The 22,425-nt window shown below is 42.7% G+C and overlaps 1 protein-coding gene across 12 annotated transcripts in view; it reads right to left on the bottom strand.

Moving 5' to 3' along the window:
- Window positions 1-22,425, bottom strand: part of MARK3 (microtubule affinity regulating kinase 3) — a 119,400-nt gene that overhangs the window by 16,860 nt on the left and 80,115 nt on the right. For 9 of the 12 annotated variants that reach the window (XM_003276183.4, XM_003276186.4, XM_030803789.1 and 6 more), the window contains 7 exons: window positions 21,698-21,934; window positions 21,401-21,520; window positions 21,050-21,149; window positions 20,312-20,424; window positions 19,325-19,478; window positions 12,753-12,970; window positions 7,170-7,273 (listed from right to left, as the gene is read on the bottom strand). In XM_003276183.4, the coding sequence (XP_003276231.1) occupies window positions 7,170-7,273; window positions 12,753-12,970; window positions 19,325-19,478; window positions 20,312-20,424; window positions 21,050-21,149; window positions 21,401-21,520; window positions 21,698-21,934 (1,046 nt within the window). The remainder of the gene's footprint in view (window positions 1-7,169; window positions 7,274-12,752; window positions 12,971-19,324; window positions 19,479-20,311; window positions 20,425-21,049; window positions 21,150-21,400; window positions 21,521-21,697; window positions 21,935-22,425) is intronic. The other 3 variants (XM_003276185.4, XM_030803790.1, XM_030803787.1) reach the window with 1 other exon arrangement.

Below are 22,425 nucleotides of genomic sequence, written 5' to 3' on the forward strand. Positions count from 1 at the left end.
TTTTTTGTAAAGACGGTGTTTCGTCATGGCCCAGGCTGGTCTGGAATTCCTGAGCTTAAGGCAATCCACCCGTCTTGGCCTCCCAAAGTGCTGGGATTGTAAATTATTAACTTGAGGCTGGGCGTGGTGGCCCACACCTGTAATCCCAACACTTTGGGAGGCTGAGGTGGGTGGAATGCTTGAGGCCAGGAGTTCAAGACCAGCCTGGCCAACATGGCAAAAACCCATCTCTACTAAAAATACAAAAATTAGTTGGGTGTGGTGGCGGGCCCCTGTAATCCTAGCTACTCAGGAGGCTGAGGTATAAAAATCGTTTAAACCCGGGGGTGGTGGCTGCAGTGAGCCGAGATCATGCCACTAAACTCCAGTCTGGGCAACAGAGAGAGACTGTTTCAAATTAAAATAAATAAATAAATAAATAAATAAATAAATAAATAAACAAACAAACTTTTTGACATACTAATTTTAAAGGCAATTAAATAAACTTTTTAGAAATTTAATTCATGTCACATCATGAGTTTCACAAAGCAAGCAACAAAATATTTCCGATTTTTCTGACTTCTACAGTAGGCCTAACACCCAGAAGGAAACAGTAAACTCAGTAAGATATTTGCAAATTTCAATTTTGTACAATCAAGCTCACAAAAATCCTATTTACAACAGGCAGCCCCGACATCACAATGGTCCACATATATATTCTAAAAGGTCATCAAGTTAATTGTTATGAAATTCGAATAATATTCCCCCTAGAAAAGTGTTAAAAATGATAGTTTTATTTCCTAGTCTAGCCCACAATTTACATAAGCAAAACAGTAGCAGTATTAAATTTTTTTATAATTAAAAAAATTTTTTTAAGTTTTTGTGGGTTCATAGTAGCTGTATTACATTAATTTTTTTATTTTTATTTTTTTGAGACAGGGTCTGGCTCTACTGTCCAGGCTGGAATACAATGGTGTGATCTCAGCTCACTACAACCTCCACCTCCCAGGCTCAAACCATCCTCCCGCCTCAGCCTCCCAAATAGCTGGGACTACAGGCACCCACCACCACACCTAACTAATTTTTGTATTTTTAGTAGAGATGGGGTTTCATCATGTTGGCCAGGCTGGTCTCGAACTCCCAACCCCAGGTGATCCACTTGCCTCGGCCGCCCAAAGTGCTGGGATTACAGGCGTGAGGCACTGCACCTGGCACCCAGCTAATTTTTTTGTATTTTTGGTAGAGATAGGATTTTACCATGTTGCCCAGGCTGGTCTTGAACTCCTGGGTTCAAGCAATCCTCCTGTCATGGCCTCCCAAAGTGCTGGGATTACATGGTGGCGTGAGCAACCATGCCTGGTCTACATTTAAACCTTAACTGATAGAAATAGCAATGTTTTTCTTAAAATTCAAGTTGCACGAAGTTGAGTTCCTATTAATCTTCCCAACTGTTTTGTATTCATGACTATCTTTTAAAATTAAAAAAAATATATTTTTATAGAGACGGGGGTCTCAAGCTACTTTGCCCAGGCTGGTCTTGAACTTCTGGCCTCAAGTGATCATCCTGTCTAGGTCTCCCAAAGTGCTGGGATGACAGGCCTTGTGAGCCACTGTGCCCAGTCTTGACTATCTTTTCTTTTCTTTTTTTTTCTTTTTAGACAGAGTCTCGCTCTGTCACCCAGGCTGGAGTGCAGTGGTGCGATCTTGGCTCACTGCAAGCTCCGCCTCCTGGGTTCACACCATTCTCCTGCCTCAGCCTCTCCGAGTAGCTGGGACTACAGGTGCCCGCCACCACACCCGGCTAATTTTTTGTATTTTTAGTAGAGATGGGGTTTCACTGTGGTCTTGATCTCCTGACCTCGTGATCCACCCGCCTCGGCCTCCCAAAGTGCTGGGATTACAAGCGTGAGCCACCGCGCCCGGCCTTGACTATCTTTTCTAAAACATTAATCCACTTAAGGTTACTAAGGGATAGGCACTTTGAATTTGTTGGTATGACCTCTAGCCCCTATCAGAACATCCTGATAAGAAATGTATTGGCTGCTGATTTAAAGCATACTCAGTGATTGGGCAAAAGCAGAATTAAAAATATAGTCCAAGGGCAGGCATGGTGGCTCATGCCTGTAAACCTAGTGTTTTGAAAGGCTGAGATTGGAGGATCCCTTGAGGCCAGGAATTTGAGACCAGCCTGGGTAACATGGGAAGACTTCATCTCTACAAAAAATAAAAAATTAGCCAGGTGTGGTGGTCCACGCCTGTAGTCCCAGCTACTTAAGAAGCCAATGCAGGAGGATCGTTTGAGCCCAGGAGTTCAAGGCTACAGTACACTATGATCATGTCTGTGACTAGCCACTGCACTGCAGCCTGGGCCACACTGCAAGACTCCAACCATTTAGGAAAAAAACAACAACAACAACAACAAAAAAAAACAAAAAAAAAACCACAGTCTTTTTTTTTTTTTTTTTTTGAGATGGAGTTTTGCTTTTGTTGCCCAGGCTGGAGTGCAATGGTACAATCTTGGCTCACTGCAACCTCTGCCTCCTGGGTTGAAGCGATTCTCCTGCCTCAGCCTCCCAAGTAGCTGGGATTATAGCATGCACAACCATGCCTGGCTAATTTTTTTTTTTTTTTTTTTGTATTTTTAGTAGAGATAGGGTTTCTCCATGTTGGTCAGGCTGGTCTCAAACTCCTGACCTCAGGTGATCCGCCCACCTCGACTTCCCAAAGTGCTGGGATTACAGGCGTGAGCCACTGTGCTCAGCCCTTTTTTTTTGTTTTTGAGACGGAGTCTCGCTCTGCTGCCAGGCTGGAGTGCAGTGGCGCTATCTCAGCTCACTGCAACCTCTGCCTCCTGGGTTCAAGTGATTCTCCTGCCTCAGCTTCCCAAGCAGCTGGGACTACAGGCGCATGCCACCACGACCAGCTAATTTTTAGACAGGGTTTCACCATGTTGGTCAGGATGGTCTCGATCTCCTGACCTCATGATCCACCTGCCTCAGCCTCCTCAAATGCTGGGATTACAGGTGTGAGCCACCGCGCCTGGCCTAAAAAAAGCAACTTTTGTATGTAGTCCAAAGATACGTAAGCTAAGTGTCCTCAATTCTCTGCTCAATCTCTATGTGGTTTGATGCAGGGTAAGTGGATAAAATAATAAAGCCACTTCATAATTTTGAAACTTTACAGTAATATCCAATATCTAAAATTTATTTGAAAGATTCTGGGCCTGGCGCAGTGGCTCATGCCTGTAATCACAGCACTTTGGGAGGCCAAGGCAGGTGGATCACTTGAAGTCAGGAATTTGAGACCAGCCTGGCCTAGTGAAACCCAATTTCTATTAAAAATACAAAAATCAGCCAGATGTGGTGGTGTGTGCCTGTAATCCCAGCTACTGGGAGGCTGAGGCAGAAGAATTGCATGAACCTGGGAGACAGAGGTTGCAGTGACCCGAGATTGTGCCACTGCACTCTAGCCTGGGTAAAAGAACGAGACTCCATCGCAAAAAAAAGAAAAAAAAGAAAAAAAAATAGAAAAGATTCTGTTTGCATTACTGTAACACCGTCACGTCACTTCTCTGGGGTCTTTAAATGAAGTAGTCTAAACGGTGTCATCCGGGTATCTAAAGCATATGAAATCATAGGAGCAGAGTGTCTCTGCTATGTAGGTGGTTCAGCTACATTATTAACTTGAGAGATTAGGTTTAGTCAGTGCAAACTAAGAAAATTCTTCATAACCTTGTCTGAACAGTCTATAATTAACAACGAAAGCTAACATTTGTTGAGTACTCACTATGTGTCAGTGCTATGTGGTTTAAGACTCACTGCAAACCTATACCATCATGATAGAATCACACAGTTGAAGGTGTAATCAAACCTTCTCATGCCTAGTTTACACCAATGGCCTGGAATCTGGCCATTTTTCGAGAATAACATCAGAAAGCAGAATAATTACAGCACAAAGTGGGGTGGCCTTCAGCACGACCAGTTTAAAACTAGTCTCAGAAAACCACTCACAGGTGTTTGTGCCAAAGTAACAACTGGCCCTAACCTATGCTCCCTGCGTCATTAACTTTATTGTTCCCACAGGAAAGCTGATAAAGACTGACCTAGTAAGAACCAATTAATAAAACTAATTTTCAAAAGAAAAAAGCTATTAAAATTAATTATATTGCCTATGACGAGAAAAGGCCTTGCATTTAGTAAGCCTTTAAAATACCCTGTTTACGGTAGGATTTTGAAGGTAGTAAGGGCTTAAGATATCTAGAGTCTTTGGTTTAAACCTTTACACAGTTTTTAAAAAACCAGCCATCATTATTCTCATGTTGAAATTCTGTATGAACACTCATATAAAGAAGAAAACATTTAAGGCTAAATGTCGAAAATATTTAAGGCTAAAATTGGAACTTAATGTGTTTGTTTCAGAAGTTAACAGAGGTCCAGGCATCCTACAGCTCACCCATATTTTAAATTAGTGAAGAAATAAGATACATGGGTGGGTGAAGACAGGGAAAAGGAACAATTTGCCGAAGAAGTCATCTGTGCAGGGAAAGCTAATTGTATCTCACTGAAGACTCAAGCATCAATTTTAAGGGAAAGTTGTCACATTTAGTGCCTTAACTAAAGAAGTTAAACCCAACAATTTTCCAGTCTTTTAATTCATTTATAAGATAGGAAAGGAAAATCCAAATATTATTAAAACAATGGGCCCTGTCTTTTAAGGTTTGGCGCTGAGACTCTCTTTGACTGAAGAGAAAGATGACACCTTCAAAAGCAAAGTATTTCAATGACTGATGCTAAGAGAAACAATGAGACAGGTCAGGATACGAAAGAGTTGGCCCCAACAAGGCAGGTGTCTCCAGGGGGAATGCAGAAAGGAAATGATGCCAAAGAAATTAAAGAAGTCTTAAATATTGTTTCCAAAGAGTGAAACAAAAAATTTTAGGAAAAGAGAATCAGAAGACACAGGCATATATGCATGTGCCTGGTGTATGATATGTGTAGCACAGGATGGGAGCAGAGAGCAGATCTTAGTCTTAACACCCTTGAGGAGACTGACTGTGCACCTCAAACAGTCACATATCCTAAAGTTCAGAAGGAGCTGGGTAGTGCATTTTCAGAATTTAGAAGTAGTAAAGGTAATGAAACAACTTTTTTTTTTTTTGGACGAGTCTTGCTCTGTCGTCCAGGCTGGACTGCAGTGGCGTGATCTCAGCTCACTGCAAACTGCCTCCCGGGTTCAAGTAATTCTCCTGCCTCAGTCTCCCTGGTAGCTGGGACTACAGGCATGCGCCACCACACATGGTTAATTTTCGTATTTTTAGTAGAGACGGGGTTTCACCATGTTGGCCAGGCTTGTCTCAAACTCCTGACCTCAAGTGATCCGCCCACCTTGGCCTCCCAAAGTGCTGGGATTACAGGTGTGAGCCACTGCGCCTGACCATGAAACAACATTTCTGTAGTCCTGTAGACTAAAATCTATAACACCAGAAAATTCTAATTAAGTCTTCTGTTGATATTTTCTATTAAGTCACTTTTGAACTAGAAGAAATTTGAGAGTTAAGAATTGAACTATAATACAAATCTACCAGAGTAGACTACTATTTAAAGAAATACCTGGCCGGGTACAGTTGCTCACGCCTGTAATCCCAGCACTTTTGGAGGCCGAGGCGGGTGGATCACAAGGTCAGGAGATCGAGACCATCCTGGCTAACGTGGTGAAACCCTGTCTCTACTAAAAATACAAAAAATTAGCTGGGCGTGGTGGCGGTCGCCCATAGTCCCAGCTACTCGGGAGGCTGAGGCAGGAGAATGGCGTGAACCCGGGAGGCAGAGCTTGCAGTGAGCCGAGATCACGCCACTGCACTCCAGCCTGGGCGACAGAGCGAGATTCTGTCTCAAAAAAAAAAAAAAAAAGAAAAAAAAAAAAATATATATACCTATACCAATCATTATCTGTAAACTATCTACCCTAGCTGCTACACTCCAGTTCTTAATAGTTTTTAATCATAAGAAAAAAGACAATGTTGAAACACACACACACACACGAGTCAGAAAAGAGAACAAGAGAATGTAAATATTGCTAAAAATTCAATGAATAATAACCATAATCTTACAGAACAAATGTTACTCCTCATGTCAACTCCATCCTAAGTGGCCTATGCAATAGGGAAGTGATAAGCAGTTTGGAACTCAGGAAGAAGGAGGAGAGAATTTTTGATTAGGCTGTCATAAAATGTAGTGATCAAACATTTCGTTTGACTAATGAGATCAAACATAGGTTAGGATTAAGAAACAGAACCTTACACTGTAACTGCAGAAAGTAAACGTCAGAACAATTCTGATGCAAACAATGTTCAAGCTGAAAGAATGATGTACACTTACTGCTCTTCCAAAAACAAAGAGGGAAAATCCATGCCAGCCTGGGAAATTTGTTCTGAACAGAATATAGCATATTTAACTGTTCTCTACCAATCTAACTTCTCTTTTCTCTCCACCCAGACTAACCCCACCTCAGAGTCTCTAGACCTATCTAATCCCATTTTACTGACTCTACTTATTTTATTTCAAAACCCCAAGAAAATCATGTGCATGACAGGATGCTCTCCTTATTGACATGTAACATCACTGTGTTTTTAAAATCACGCTCATCCTATGTATGCTTGCTATGTAGCCAAATTAAAAGCATTCAGAAGGCTGGATTCTCCACTTCTCTTGGCTTCTCCAGTGTTTCTATTTAGACTCAGCCATCTGGAACCTTTGGTAAACTGCTGACCTTTAATGCTGCCTGGTGCTGTACATTCTCCCAAGGTATGACTCTCTGCCTCAGGTCCTTACCTTCCCCCACTTTCAGCTTTTGTTCAAGTTATTAATGAGCACAAGACAATCTCCATTTCCTTATTCACTGTTCTACAACATAACCACAGCTTACTATCTACTTCCTCTAGGAAACCTCCTGGGTTTAACTCAATCCTTTTAATCATCATACACAGCCAGGCAGGATGATGATGCTCTGGACAACAAAAAGAATTTAGAATTCTAGTATCTTGCTAAAAATTAGTATACAAATTTAACTTACCTTCAGAGAATACTTACAGTTTTAATTTGAAAATGATTATAAAAACAAAGCAGTAAATAACATGCTTCCACTTCTCTTGGGAAAAACAACTTTTCTTACAAACAGGTAGAATTTCCTACCTGTTTTCTTTGCCATTCTGAATCACTGAGTGTCTATCAGCTGTAGTTCTCTCACTGCAAACATAAGTATTTCGTCGTGTCATTCCACCAGATGCTGTGTTACTCTATAAAAAAGGGCATTTTTGTCTTAAATTTATTTGGTAAATACAGCACAATGAGAAAAAATGAACTTATCTACATAAATAGGAATACCAGTCTTTTATTTACTTATTTTTTGAGGCAAGGTCTTACTCTGTCACCCAGGCTGGAGTGCAGTGGAGCAATCTTGGCTCTGCCTCCCAGGATCAAGCAATCCTCCCACCACAGCCTCCCAAGTAGCTGGGAATACAGGCATGTGCCACCACATTTGGCTAATTTTTTTTTTCTTTTTTGAGACAGAGTCTTGCTCTGTCGCCATGCTGGAATGCAGTAGTGCGATCTCGGCTCACTGCAACCTCCCCCTCCTGGGTTCAAGCAATTCTCCTGCCTCAGCCTCCTGAGGTGCCCAGCCTGACAACCTAATTTTAAAATCGGCACCTTCAATAGATATCTCTTTAAAAAAGCTATACAATGGCTGGGCGCAGTGGCTCACACCTGTAATCCCAATACTTTGGGAGGCAGAGGTGGGCGGATCTCCTGAGGTGAGGAGTTTGAGACCAGCCTGACCAACATGGAGAAACCCCATCTCTGCTAAAAATACAAAATTAGCTGGCTGTGGTGGTGCATGCCTGTAATCCCAGCTACTAAGGAGGCCAAGAGGCTGAGGTAGGAGAATCACTTAAACCTGGGAGGCGGAGGTTGCAGTGAGCTGAGATTGCACCACTGCACTCCAGCCTGGGCAACAAGAGCAAAATTCAGTCTCAAAAAAAAAAAAAAAAAAAAAAAAGCTATACATATGGCCAAGAAGCACATGAAAAGATGCCCAATATCACTGGTCATTAAAGAAATGCAAATCAAAACCATGAGGTCCTACTTCATACCCGCTAGGAAAGCTTTAAATAATAAAATAATTATTGTTAGGAAGAATGTGAAGAAAACAGGGACTCTCACTATGCTGGATAAAATGGTACAGTTGTGAGGAAAACAGTTTGGCACTTTCTCAAAAAATTAAACATGGAGTTACCATATTACTCAACAATTTTATTCCTAAATACATACCCAAGAAAAATGAAAACACAGCCAGGTGCAGAGGCTAACACTTACAATCCCAGCACCTTGGGAGGTGAAGCAGGAGGTCTGCTTGAGCCTAGGAGTTTGAGACCAGCCTGGCTGGGCTACAAAGGAAGACCTCATCTCTACCACAACAGACAAGCAGAAAAAATAAGCCAGGCATGGTGATGCATGCCTGTGGTATCAGCTATTTGGGAGGCTGAGGTGGGAGGATCACTTGGGTCTGGGAGGTCGAAGTTGCAATGAGCCGTGTTTGCACCACTGTACTTTAGCCTAGGTGACAGAGTGAGACCATCTCCTCCCCAAGAAAGAAGGAAAGAAATTAAAACATAAGTCCACATAGAAATTTGTACACAATTGTTTATAGTAGCATTATTCATTTTAACCAATACATGGAAATAATATAAATGTCCATCAACAGATGAACAGTTAAATTGTGGTATATATACAGAATGGAATATTACCCCCAAAAGAAACAAAGTACTAATACATGCTACAGGCCGGGAGCAGTGGCTCACGCCTGTAATCCCAGCGCTTTGGGAGGCCGAGGAGGGTGGATCACCTGAGGTCGGGAGTTCGAGACCAGCCTGACCAACATGGAGAAACCCCATCTCTACTAAAAATACAAAATTAGCCAGGCATGGTGGCGCATGCTTGTAATCCCAGCTACTCAGGAGGCTGAGGCAGGAGAATCGCTTGAACCCAAGAGGTGGAGTTTGTGGTAAGCCAAGATTGTGCCATTGCACTCTAGGCAACAGGAACGAAATGCCATCTCAAAAAAAAAAAAAAAAAAAAAGAAAAGAAAAGAAAATACATGCGGCCGGGCGCGGTGGCTCACGCTTGTAATCCCAGCACTTTGGGAGGCCGAGGCAGGCGGATCACGAGGTCAGGAGATCGAGACCACGGTGAAACCCCGTCTCTACTAAAAAAAAAAAAAATACAAAAAATTAGCCGGGCGTGGTGGCGGCCGCCTGTAGTCCCAGCTACTCGGAGAGGCTGAGGCAGGAGAATGGCGTGAACCCGGGAGGCGGAGCTTGCAGTGAGCCGAGATTGCACCACTGCACTCCAGCCTGGGCGACAGAGCAAGACTCCATCTCAAAAAAAAAAAAAAAAAAAAAAAAAAGATAATACATGCTACAACTTGGATGAACCATGAAAACATTATGCTGAGTCAAAGAAAGACGCAGACACAAAAGGATACATGTGAAATGATTTCATTTATATAAAATATTCAGAATAGGCAAATCCAGAGAGACAGAACACAGACTGGTGGTTGCCAGGGCATGAGGGGGAAGGGAAGGCGGCAGAGGAGAGAGGAGGAATGGAAAGTGATTACTTAAGGGATACAGGTGTTCTTTTTTTTTTTTTTTGAGATGGAGCCTTGCTCTTTCACCCAGGCTGGAGTGCAGTGGCACCATCTCGGCTCACTGCAACTACAACTTCTGCCTCCTGGGTTCAATCGATTCTCCTGCCTCAGCCTCCCGAGTAGCTGGGATTACAAGCGCCCGCCACCATGCCTGGCTAATTTTTGTATTTTTAGTAGAGGTGGGGTTTCACCATGATGGCCAGGCTGGTCTTGAACGCCTGACCTTGTGATCCGCCCGCTTCGGCGTCCCAAAGTGCTGGGATTACAGGCGTGAGCTACTGTGCCCGGCCGCCTTTTTTTTTTTTTTTTTTTTTTTTTAAGGACAGGGTCTTGCTCTGTTGTCCAGGATGGACTATGGTGGTGTGACCATGACTCACTGCAGCCTCAACCTCCTGGGCTGAAATGATCTTCCCACCTAAGCCTCTCAAGTAGCTGGTACTACAGGTGTACATCATCATGCTCAGCTATTTTCTTTTTAATTTTTTTTGTAGAGATGAGGTCTCACTCTGGTGCCCAGGCTGATCTCAAGACTCTTGGGCTCAAGTGGTCCTCCCACCTCAGCCTCCCAAAGCGCTGGGATTATAGGGGTGAGCCACTGTGCCCAGCCTAAACAGATGCTCCTTCTGGGGAGCTGAAAAAGTTCTGAAACTAAAGAGAGGTGTTGGTTGCACAATACTGTGAGTGTACCAAATGCCACCGCATTGCCCACTTTAAAATGGTTAATCATTGTCATGTGGATTCACATGAATTTAACTTCTAAAACAAAAAACTAAAAAGCAAGGAACAAGTCATAGCTATGGACTTTTATTTTTATTTTTTGAGACAGAGTCTCACTCTGTTAGGAGTGGGACTGGAGTGCAATGACACAATCTCGGCTCACTGCAACCTCCGTCTCCTCGGTTAAAGCAGTTTTCCTGCTTCAGCCTCCCGAGTAGCTAGGATTACAGGAGCACACCACCACACCCAGCTAATTTTTGTATTTTTAGTAGAGATGAGATTTCACCATGTTGGCCAGGCTGTTCTTGAACTCCTGACCTCAAGTGATCTGCCCGCCTGGGCCTCCCACAGTGCAGGGATTACAGGTGTGAGCCACCGTGCCTGGCCATAGCTATGGAATTTTATCAGATAATTTTTAAACAAAGATAGAGCAGTCACTTTTACTATAGCTTGAGCAGACCATCTACAGAGAAATCCCGAAGACTGATGGGAGAAAATAATAATGTTGCTAACTACCTTTTTTCCTTTGTAAGTAATTTAATACGGGTGGACTGAAAACACTCATGATTCACTTTCAGAAGGGCAGCGTGCAGACAAGAGCAAAGGGGAAAAGAAGTCATGAAGGCAGGGAATAATGCCCTCATCTTCTCTGGTAACTGTCAATAAATGTTGGAGACTGAATTTTAACTGAAGGAGTATGGAAACAATAATCCTATTGTATGGCATTTGGAGGCCAAGGTCAGAGGATGAAACACGCAAAGCCCCTTGGGGTCCTTTATGCACCCAGTCCCCAGAATGGAACAATGAAGGGCTTTCAGAGAGGAACTGGGTTTCTCCACAGCCTCCTCAGTCCAGGGCTTTTCTGGAGTTGGAGGCAGGGCTGCATCACTGTTAATTTTGAAGGGAAAAATGTGTTTATAGAATAATCTTAAGATTGTTTACTTCTCTGCAAATTCTTTAATATGTTAGGTTAGATAGAACATACTTCAATACACAGAAAAAAGTTTCTGAAGCTGAATGGATTCAATTTAATTTAGTAAATATTATCTACTTACTGGGGAGATTTTGTTACAGATAGGGATTAAGAGCTGGATTCAGGTTGGCAGTGTAATTTTAGGCAATTACCCAACTTTTTTTTCACCTTGAAATGTAGCTTAATCCATGAAAAAGCACTTAGCATGGTCCTTGGCACATGGTAAGAACTCAGCCAATACTCTTCATCATTAGAGCCCTTGGAAGACTCAGTGTGAACACCACATCTTCGGGACACTGGCAGTCAGACCTCCCCGTGTGTGCACATAGGTTTCTGTCTGCACTGTCATTGTCTTCATTCACTGCCTGTTAGATTGTGAGGTCCTCCCATGTCTCAGCACCCAACAACCTAACGCTCAGCAGGTGTCTGTGAAATAACTGGAACCAGCCCTTGAAATAAAGGACCTATCACCATCTAGTGTCTATGGTGGGTGTGCTATGCTCTGAATGTGTCCCCTCCAAAATTTATGTTGAAGCTTTATCTCTCATAGGAGAAAACAGTATTTGGAGGTGAGTCTTTTAGGTGTTTAGGCCATGAGGGCTCCACCTTTATGAATGGATTAGTCTTTTTTTTTTTTTTTTTTTTTTTTGAGGAGTCTCGCTCTGTTGCCAGGCTAGAGTGCAGTGGTGTGATCTTGGCTCACTGTAACCTCTGCCTCCCAAGTTCAAGCAATTCTCTGCCTCAGCCTCCTGAGCAGCTGGGATTACAGGTGCCTGCCACCATGCCCGGCTAATTTTTGTATTTTTAGTAGAGACGGGGTTTTACCATCTTGGCCAGGCTGGTCTTGAACTCCTGACCTTGTGATCCACCCACCTTGGCCTCCCAAAGTGCTGGGATTACAGGCGTGAGCCACCGCGCCTGGCCGGATTAGTGTCTTATAAAAGGGCTTGAAGGGGTGAGTTCACCCCTTCTGTCCCTTCAGCCACACGAGAACACAGCATTTGTCTCCTCTGGAGGATGCCAGCGCCAAGGCATCATCTTGGAAGCAGAGAACAGGGCCCTTGCCAGACACAGAACTTGCTGGTGCCTTCATCTTGGACTTCTCAGCCTCCAGAATTGTAATAAATAAATGTCTTTTCTTTATAAATTAGCCAGTCTCAGGTATTTTGTTACAGCAGCAAGAATGAACTAAGAGAGTGTCGACAATAAATACCTACAACGCAGCAGGTAGGATTTCTATAAGTTAAGACTGGGCATGGCTGCCTAGTAGAGAGGGCATTCCAGGTACGGGAGACCACAGGAGTAAAATGAACACCTGATGTCTGGCCGGTTCCAACCCTACTGCCCTAAGACCATCCTATAGTTCAACAACACTTACACTAGGGACGGTGGAGCTTTTCTTGCGTTCAGGAATATCCGCCTTATTGGGATTACTTGCATTCCCAAGCATGGGACTGGCTGGAGCAATTCCCTTTCCTCCAGCAGCACTGCCACTTGATTTCCGGGAGGAAATTCCATCTTCTTTGAGGTCACTATCTGCAGTGCTGGTCTGACTCCTTTTCGGATACGCCACAACAGAAGGAATAGCTGGTCCAGCTAAAATAAAGAGTTCACTTTTTAAATGACTGAATATAGTTTCAAGTTTTATTTTGTGACAGTAACCGTATTTTGTAAGATGATCTAAGGTTGCTATTCACCTAAAAAAATGTAAAACAGTAAAATCCTCTAAGATGTTTCCCACTTATATCTAATGTTTGCCTTATGCAATGAATTCAATATTGAAATTTCACTTAATACCCCTAACTTTCTACTTAAAAGGTTTTTTTTTTTTAATAGTAAGTGTTTAGAGTTGTCCTTTGGAAACATCTTAAGGTGGTGGTACTGCATAGATTCAAACTAATTAGATGCATACATAAAAAGCAGAATGAACCAGTTCATCTTGTACATCTGAGTGAATTACATCCTCTTTTGTAGGAGAGATGCCATCACCTTTTGGAATAGAAAAGTATAGATTTTATGGGCCACTTCTTTTGAAGTTTTATCTTGGATCTTTTTAAAAGCACTCATAATCTTCTAGATAAACTGGAGTTTGAGTAGACAGGGGAAGGTGTAGAAGCAGAGGAATCATGCAAGCGACAGGGAGGAAGTCGGTGGAGGTCACTAGTCATTCCTGCCACTCCAGGAGGAGTGTGTCCAGGGACATGTGCCTAGGGACATGGGGATGACAGACTAATGTCCTGTAGTAAACCATATAGAGACTCCAATAGCAGCACAGGAGATTCAGAGGGCAAAGAATTTTGGAAATGAACATGATAACTAGTATATGCCTCAGATATGATAATCCAGTGGTAATCTTAAAAGACAGAGTCAAATGCTTGTTTTTTTTTTCTTTTTCTTTTTTTTTTTTTTTGAGACAGAGTCTAGCTCTCTCGCCCAGGCTGGAGTGCAGTGGCGCGATCGCAGCTCACTGCAACCACTGCCTACCAGGTTCAAGGGATTCTCCAGCCTCAGCCTCCAGAGTAGCTGAAACTACAGGCGCGTGCCAGCTAATTTTTTCTTTTTTGTATTTTTTTTTTTTAGTAGAGATGGGGTTTCACAGTGTTAGCCAGGATGGTCTCAATCTCCTGATCTCGTGATCTGCCCACCTTGGCCTCCCAAAGTGCTGTTAATTACAGGTGTAAGCTACCGCGCCCAGCCTGTTTTTTCTAAGGCAGAAGAGAATTTATATTTTAGATATATTAAAGGTGGGAGGTGTGTGGTAGCTCACGCTTGTAATTCCAACACTTTGGGAGACTGAGGTGGGAGGATGGCTTGAGCTCAAGAGTTTGAGGCTGCATGTGGCTTGGGTGACAGAGTGAGAACCTGTCTCAATAAATAAATTTTAAAAACAAACAAACAAAAACTGGGAGTGGGGAGGAGCTAGTTCTTGGACAAAAATCTAAATGGCAAACCTATTTGGAACTGAATTAAAAGTAAATAAGGGCTTAATTTTATTTATGGGAGAACAACAACTAAGCTTTTGGTTTAGTAATTTTAACATATAAAACAAAAACTTAATCAAGTATAGGGTGATATTAGCCTCAATGCTTATCTTTCTTCCCAATACCATGAGACGTCTACTGACGTTGTGAACTTTCAGGTTACTACTGATTTGCTTTCAAACTTTTATTTGTGTTTAGAAAATATAAAACCTTTTAAGATTTGCGATTCTGAAGAGAAACAGACCTTGATCTAATCCACTGACCCCGTCCAGATTTCCCCAGTTTTACTTGCATTAATCTGTATGTCTGTGTGTTTCATTCTATACTCTTTTATTACATGTTCAGATTCATGTGGTCACCACCAGTCAAGATTCAGAACATTTCCATCTCAAAGACCCTGTGGACTACCCTTTCATAGCCACAGCCACTTCCCTCTTACTCTAACTCCCTTTTGCTAAACCCCTGCAACCACTAACCTGCCCACCATCTCTTGAATTCTGTCATTTCAAGAATGTTATACGAATGGGCATCCATGGAATGTAACCTTTTGTGTACTTTCACCCAGTATAATTCCCTTGAGATCCAACCGAGTTGTGCATATCATAGTTTGTTCCTTTTTTTTTTGAGACAGAGTCTCGCTCAGTGGCCAGGCTGTGGAGTGCAGTGGCTCAATCTTGGCTCACTGCAACCTCCACCTCCCGGGTTCAAGCGATTCTCCTGCCTCAGCCTCACGAGTAGCTGGGACTACAGGTGCCTGCCACCATGCCCGGCTAATTTTTTGTAATTTTAGTAGAGACAGGGTTTCACCATGTTGGCCAGATGGTCTCGATCTCTTGACCTTGTGATCTGCCTGCCTCGGCCTCTCAAAGTGCTGGGATTACAGGCGTGAGCCACTGCGCCTGGCCTGTTCCTTTTTATTGTGAGTAGTAGTCCACGGTATGGATGTGTCACACAGAAATTTCATTTTTTTTTTTTTTTTTTTTTGAGACGGAGTCTTGCTCTGTCGGCCCAAGCTGGAGCGCAGTGGCTTGATCTCGGCTCACTGCAAGCTCCGCCTCCCGGGTTCACGCCATTCTCCTGCCTCAGCCTCCCAAGTAGCTGGGACTATAGGTGCCTGCCACCATGCCCGGCTAATTTTTTCTATTTTTTAGTAGAGACGGGGTTTCACCATGTTAGCCAGGATGGTCTCGATCTCCTGACCTTGTGATCCACCTGCCTCGGCCTCCCAAAGTGCTGGGATTACAGGCATGAGCCACTGCGCCCGGCCCTATATTTGTATCTTAACTCCAATTAGAATTCATCCTTGTATAAGATGTGAGAAATTGATTCAAATTAATTTTTTTTCTGAAAACTACCAAATTGCCCCAATACCACTCATTGATTAGTAAACAGTGATTTTTTTTTTCATTTTTTAAAAAAACAAGCTAAAGAACCCCTTGAAAATCGGATGAAGATCACCATTTGCAGAAAAAGTGTGTACCCACATATGGGGTATTCACACGTGGGTCTCAAATTAGGAAGGACAGCTACAGATTACATTGTGGCTTTAGAGAAGCAGGCACCCATGCAGAGGTCAGCATCCACAGGCAGGAAAAAGGGAAGGGAGAGGTGAGACGAGGCAGGAGGATGAGGTGAAAGTTAGCCTGGCTATACAGGCTTGCCTGCCTTCAGAAATTCCAAGAAAGATGAGGATTATGAAAAAGCTACTCCAATGAGGTGCTTCAGTGAAGAAAAACACAGGGCTGGGACCAGGAGGCCTGAGCTCTGCCCCAGGTGTTTCTCATTTACTATGTAACCTTGGGAGACTTGGTAATCTCTCTCGGTCTATTTCTTTAGGGATAAAACAGAGGTTTGGTGAGTGTACAAAACCATGTCTAAAGCTCGTTTTATCTCTAAAATTGTGCTGGGGGAAAAAAGGCACTAATAATCCGGATGGAATCTATGTGCTTAAGGAATAACTAACTTACTAACATATTCCTTAGAGAAATGTGAAAATCCCATTGTCAGGTTTCTTCTAGGATTCAGGGACAATTTAAACCAGATGGTTTCAGGGCAATATACAGGCATTTAATTGCCATGTGGTCCATAAGCACTAGAAATCCCCCTTGTTAGTGACTAACATGAACACAAAAAAGGCAGATCAACACGTCACCTACAAATGCTAGGAGCACAAATCCTAATGTGAGAATGAGTTCTGAGCTCTCAGTTACACCCTAGAATAGCAGGCACTGTAGATGGTTTACTAGTGATATTAGTACACTGTTGCTTCAGTCTAAACCATGTAGAAAGGCAGGCAACAGAAGGAAGAGAAATGGAAATCAAACCAAGTGTAATCATTTTTAGTACAAAATCAAAGCCGTCCACACCTAAAATGCTCTGTGCAGTCCTAAGTGTCAAATCTCTAGATGAAAGTATTAAGATGGAAAATGTCCAGAGAAGAGAAATAAAATGAGGCCGAGTGTGGTGGCTCATGCCTGTAATCCCAGCACTTTGGGAGGCTGAGGCGGATGGATCACCTGAGTTCAGGAGTTTGGGACCAGCCTGGCCAAATGTGGTGAAACCCTGTCTCTACTAAAAATAAAAAAATTAGCAGGGCATGGTGGTGCATGCCTGTAGTCCCAGCTACTCGGGAGGCTGAGGCAGAATTGCTAGAACCCAGGAGGTGGAGGTTGAAGTGAGCCGAGACTGTGCTATTGCACTCCAGTCTGGGCGACAAGAATGAAACTCCGTCTCAAAAAAATAAAAAATAAAAAATAGATTTAGTTCCTGAATCCTGGAATAGTAGAATTAAAGGAAATATCTGCAAGTTAACATTTATAGTTATGGGTGAGTAAGCACATGTTAGCCTCAGGACTCTGACACACAGGCTGCCTTGAAGGCAGAGCAACTGTAGAGCCTGGTAAGCCTACCTATTGGAAGTCTTATGTCTCATGAAGGACTGGCTTCTAGGTGAAGTTTAAAAGGGAGAGTGGCTTCACCACACTAACAGCAAGAGTATGGACGAGAATGACACAGTAAAACATTTAAATCAATTAAGGCAAAACTGAGGTTCCATATATTCTCCAGGGCTGTCCTGTCTATTATGATAGTTACTGGCCACAACTGGCTCTATATTACACTTAAGTAAAAAAAAAAAAAAAATTTTTTTTTTTTTTTTTTTTTTTTTTTTTTTGAGATGGAGTCTCACTCTGTCACTAGGCTGGAGTGCAGTGGCGCAATCTTGGCTCACTGCAACCTCTGCCTCCCGTGTTCAAGAGATTCTCCCGCCTCAGCCTCCTGAGTAGCTGGAATTACAGGCACACACCACCATGCTCAGCTAATTTTTTTATTTTTAGTAGAGATGGGGTTTCACCACGTTGGTCAGGCTAGTCTCGAACTCCTGACCTAACAATCCACACGCCTCGGCCTCCCAAGGTGCTAGAATTACAGGCGTGAGCCACCACATCCGGCCAGGAAAATTTTAAAAGGGTAAAAATCAGCCAGACCAATCATAGACTCACACATGTAATCCCAGCACTTTGGGAGGCCAAGGTGGGTGGATCACCTGAGGTCAGGAGTTCTAGACCAGCCTGGCCAACATGGTGAAATCCCATCTCTACTAAAAATACAAAATTGGCCAGGTGTGGTGGCATGTGCCTATAGTCCCAGCTACTTTGGAGGCTGAGGTTGCAGTGAGCCGAGATCATACCGTTGCACTCCAGCCTGGGTAACAAGAGCGAAATTCCATCTCAAAAAATAAACAAATAAATAAGGCCAGGCATGGTGGCTCACACCTGTAATCCCAGCACTTTGGGAGGCCAAGGTGAGTGGATTGCTTGAGCTCACACGTTCAAGACCAGCCTAGCCAATATGGTGAAACCCTGTCTCTATTAAAAATACAAAAATTAGCCAGGTGGGGTTGTGCATGCCTGTAATCTCAGCTACTCAGGAGGCTGAGGCAGGAGAATTGCTGGAACCCGGGAGGTGGAGGCTGCAGTGAGCCAAGATCATGCCACTGCACTCCAGCTTGGGCGACAGAGCCAGATTCCATCTGAAAAATAAATAAATAAATAAATAAATAAATAATAAAAATAAAAAGGGTAAAAATCATTTCCTCAGTTCAAGTACTTGATAGCCACAAGTGGCCAGTAGCTTCTTGACTGGATAGCACAGATATACAAAACTGTAATCATCTCAGAAAGTTCTACTGGACAGTGCTACTCTACAAAGTAAATCCAATGCAGAGGTGAAGAGAGTGAATAGAACTATAGACTAAGCGCTGGGCATGGTGGCTCACACCTGTAATCCTAGCACTTTAGGAGGCTGAGGTGAGAGAATTGCTTGAACTTGGGAGTTTGAGACCAGCTTGGGCAACATAGCGAGACCCCCAACTCCATTAAAAAACAAAAGAAAAAGAAAAGCTACAGATTAAAGCAGAGGTTCTACAAGGGCAAATGGTAAGGTTTCCACTCAACTAAGCTTTATCCAGCAAAAATCTACTGAATGCATAAAGAAGATCAGAGCCTTGAAGTAATATGTAATCATGGCAGCACCTGCAGGAACACTAAGAAAAAATGCTGGCCAGGCATGGTGGCTCATGCCTGTAATCCTAGCACTTCGGGAGGCTAAGGCAGGCGGATCACTTGAGGCCAGGAGCCGAAGACCAGCCTGGCCAAATGTGGTGAAACCCTGTCTCTACTAAAAATACAAAACTTAGGCATGGTCGTACATGCCTGTAGTCCCGGCTACTCAGGAGGCTGAGGCAGAACTGCTTGAATCTGGGAGGTGAAGGTTGCAATGAGCCAAAATTGTGCCACTCCACTCCAGCCTGGGCAACAGAGTGAGACTCTGTCTCAAAAAAAGAAAAAAGAAAGAAAGAAATGCCAAGAAAGGACATCAAGCCAGGCTCTGAGCAAGAGGATGCTTCCCAGTGCTAGGAGACCTCTTGCCTGGACTCTAAGAGAAGGCACTGGGATACTCCAAAACTTACCATGGTCACTGTAGCGTCTTTGCTTCTGGCTTGAAGAAACACTTCTCTGCACTTTGTGGTGAGGAGACTGGCCAGTACTGTTGTTGAGATCACTGCTCGGCCTAACCTTAGCAAGTGAAAGATTGCTGCTAGAACTGGAATCACTAGCATCCAGCTAAGAGAAAATGAGAAAAACAGAGCAAACCACAACACGAACCCAAATGGCTTATTAGGAAGTTAAACTTTTCATTAACACAGACCTCTCATAAACCATTCAGAGAGAGGAGGAATCACAACGTACAAAAATGACAAGCCTAAACTCAAGCGAAAGTAGTTTTCTGACTGCTGGAAAGACACTAAAGGTAATGTATTTATGATTTTCTTTCCAGGCTTTCTCAAATAACTTTAAATGCTGTATTTACTTCATCTGATGCTTTACGTCATTTCTAAGCTATTAATGACTACAGGTTAATTTATGAAAGACCAGGTTTATGACAACATCCAACTTGTTTTTTTTTTTTTTTTTTTTTTGAGACAGTCTCGCTCTGTCACCCAGGCTAGAGTGCAATGGCGTGATCCTGGCTCATCGCAACCTCCGCCTCTCAGGGTCAAGCAGTTCTCTTGCCTCAGCCTCCCAAGTAGCTGGGATTACAGGCACACGCCAACACGCCCGGCTAATTTTTTGTTTGTTTGTTTTAGCAGAGACAGAGTTTCTCTATGTTGGCCAGTCTGGTCTCGAACTCCTGGTCTCAAGTGATCTGTCCGCCTTGGCCTCTCAAAGTGCTGGAATTACAGGCATGAGCCACCACACCTGGCCAATATCCATCATTAAGGGTTAAGTTGAAATAGCTTATAATAGTCACAGGATTTAGATTTGCTATTTGCAGGTAAATCTAAAAAATGATGTATCAAAAGTTACAAATATTCAAAAGATAAAAACTAAGAAAACAGTTTATATAAACTAATAATTACATAAAGGGCATTTCAGCTCTTTCTGATTACTCTTACCTCTGAAGATTTTCTCCCCAATAACAAATATGTAGCTGTGATTTCATCGTATTTCATTTTACTAAGAGATTCTTGAATTTCTTCTTGCGAATATCCCATTCCCACCATAATATCTAAAAGAAGGGCATAACACAGTTTATGTGTTTTGTTTGGGTAAGAAATCATCCTTTTTTTTTTTGAGACAGAGTTTCCCTCTTGTTGCCCAGGCTGGAGTGCAATGGCGCGATCTTGGCTCACCGCACCTCCACCTCCCAGATTCAAGCAATTCTCCTGCCTCAGCCTCCCAAGTAGCTGGGATTACAGGCATGAGCCACCATGCCTGGCTAATTTTGTGTTTTAGTAGAGATGGGGTTTCTCCACGTTGGTCAGGCTGGCCTCAACCTCCCAACCTCAGGTGATCTGCCCGCCTCGGCCTCCCAAAGTGCTGAGATTACAGGCGTGAGCCACAACGCCCGGCCAGAAATCATCCTTTTATGGAGTAAAATAATTTTCATTTGACCTAAAAGATGACATATTACATACATTTTGTAACATAAATGGGCACTTGTTTCAGAGTTACTGGGTGCCATTATAGGAAACTGCAGGTAGTTACGTTCCTAAATATGACAGAACAGATAAACTGTTCATATAACTTGTGCTTAACTTTCCATTATTCACATTTTAGGCACAGACAGGAGTCAAAACAGAAATATGTTACTTAGACAAAAACACATGAACATGGAGGCATGGAGTGATTACCTATTCTTTTTTGGTCTGAGATGTCTAGCTCTGGTTCAACAAATGGTTTGAGTTCATCTTCTTCATGCCCTGCATTGATCCACCTGTCCTTCATGATTTGCTAAAAAAGGTAAACTGTTCATTAGCAGAGTAAAATGAAATATTCTGATAACCATAGTATTTACAAAAATTTATTTTCAACGTTTCATTGACTATCTTTCAAAGCATAAACTCAAAAAATATTTTTTAATGTTTCAATTCTTGCTTAAAAAGCCGCAGGATGTATCCAGTATGGCATACAAATCAAGCAAAGATCTAAGGTCACTCTAAAGACTCTCCAAAGTTGTTGCTTGTTTCCACCTACATGATTACCTCTAGAGTGCCGCGTTTAATTGGATTTAGCACCAGGAAACGTTTGAGAAGGTTTTCACAGTCTGTAGACATGTAGAAGGGAATTCTGTATTTCCCTCTTAATACTCTCTCTCTCAGTTCCTTTGGGGAGGTAGAGAGGAAAGAATACGAGTAAGTCAACCTTTAGGTTTACTTAACAAAACACAACAAAAAACCCCCTGAAGCCCCCGCACTGATATAATGTTAAAAATATTAAGCCATGTAATATTAGGAAACTTCTTTTAGTTTAGTGAAGTACATGGGTGCAGCTTCTTATACCTTTAGGTTTTGCCCATCAAAGGGAAGTGAGCCACTGACTAGTGTGTATAAAATGACCCCCAGACTCCACACATCCACTTCTGGCCCGTCGTATTTCTTGCCCTGGAAGAGCTCAGGTGCTGCGTATGGAGGACTGCCACAAAACGTGTCGAGTTTACTGCCAACAGTAAATTCATTGCTAAAACCGAAATCTGCTATTTTAATGTTCATATCGGCATCTAACAATAGATTTTCAGCCTAGAGGGAAAACATCAAGACAAAAATGAAATTTAACCAAAATAGAATTAGAATTATGACAGGATTAGGCATTTTAGAAAAACTTTCTGTAACGATATGAAGTTACCTCCTAATTAACGTGAAAACACTCTTTCTAGAGAAAAAAACAGGAGACAAGTTAGAACTCCTTATTTTATAATTTAACAATAACAAATATGAAGTACAGATTAATTCCAACACTAACTTAAACATCAATGTCCCAAGATCAAGAAAAGCCCTGATGAGTTTTTCAATTAATAATAATAATATGGGGGCCGGGCACGGTGGCTCACACCTATAATCCCAGCACTTTGGGAGGCCGAGGTGGACGAATCATCTGAGGCCAGGAGTTCGACACCAGCCTGGCCAACATGGTGATACCCTGTCTTTACTAAAAATACAAAAATCAGCTGGGTGTGGTGGTACACACCTGTAATCCCAGCTTCTCAGGAGGCTGAGGCAGAAGAATTGCT

Source organism: Nomascus leucogenys, chromosome 22a, assembly GCF_006542625.1.
Source record: "Nomascus leucogenys isolate Asia chromosome 22a, Asia_NLE_v1, whole genome shotgun sequence".
NCBI lineage: Eukaryota > Metazoa > Chordata > Mammalia > Primates > Hylobatidae > Nomascus > Nomascus leucogenys.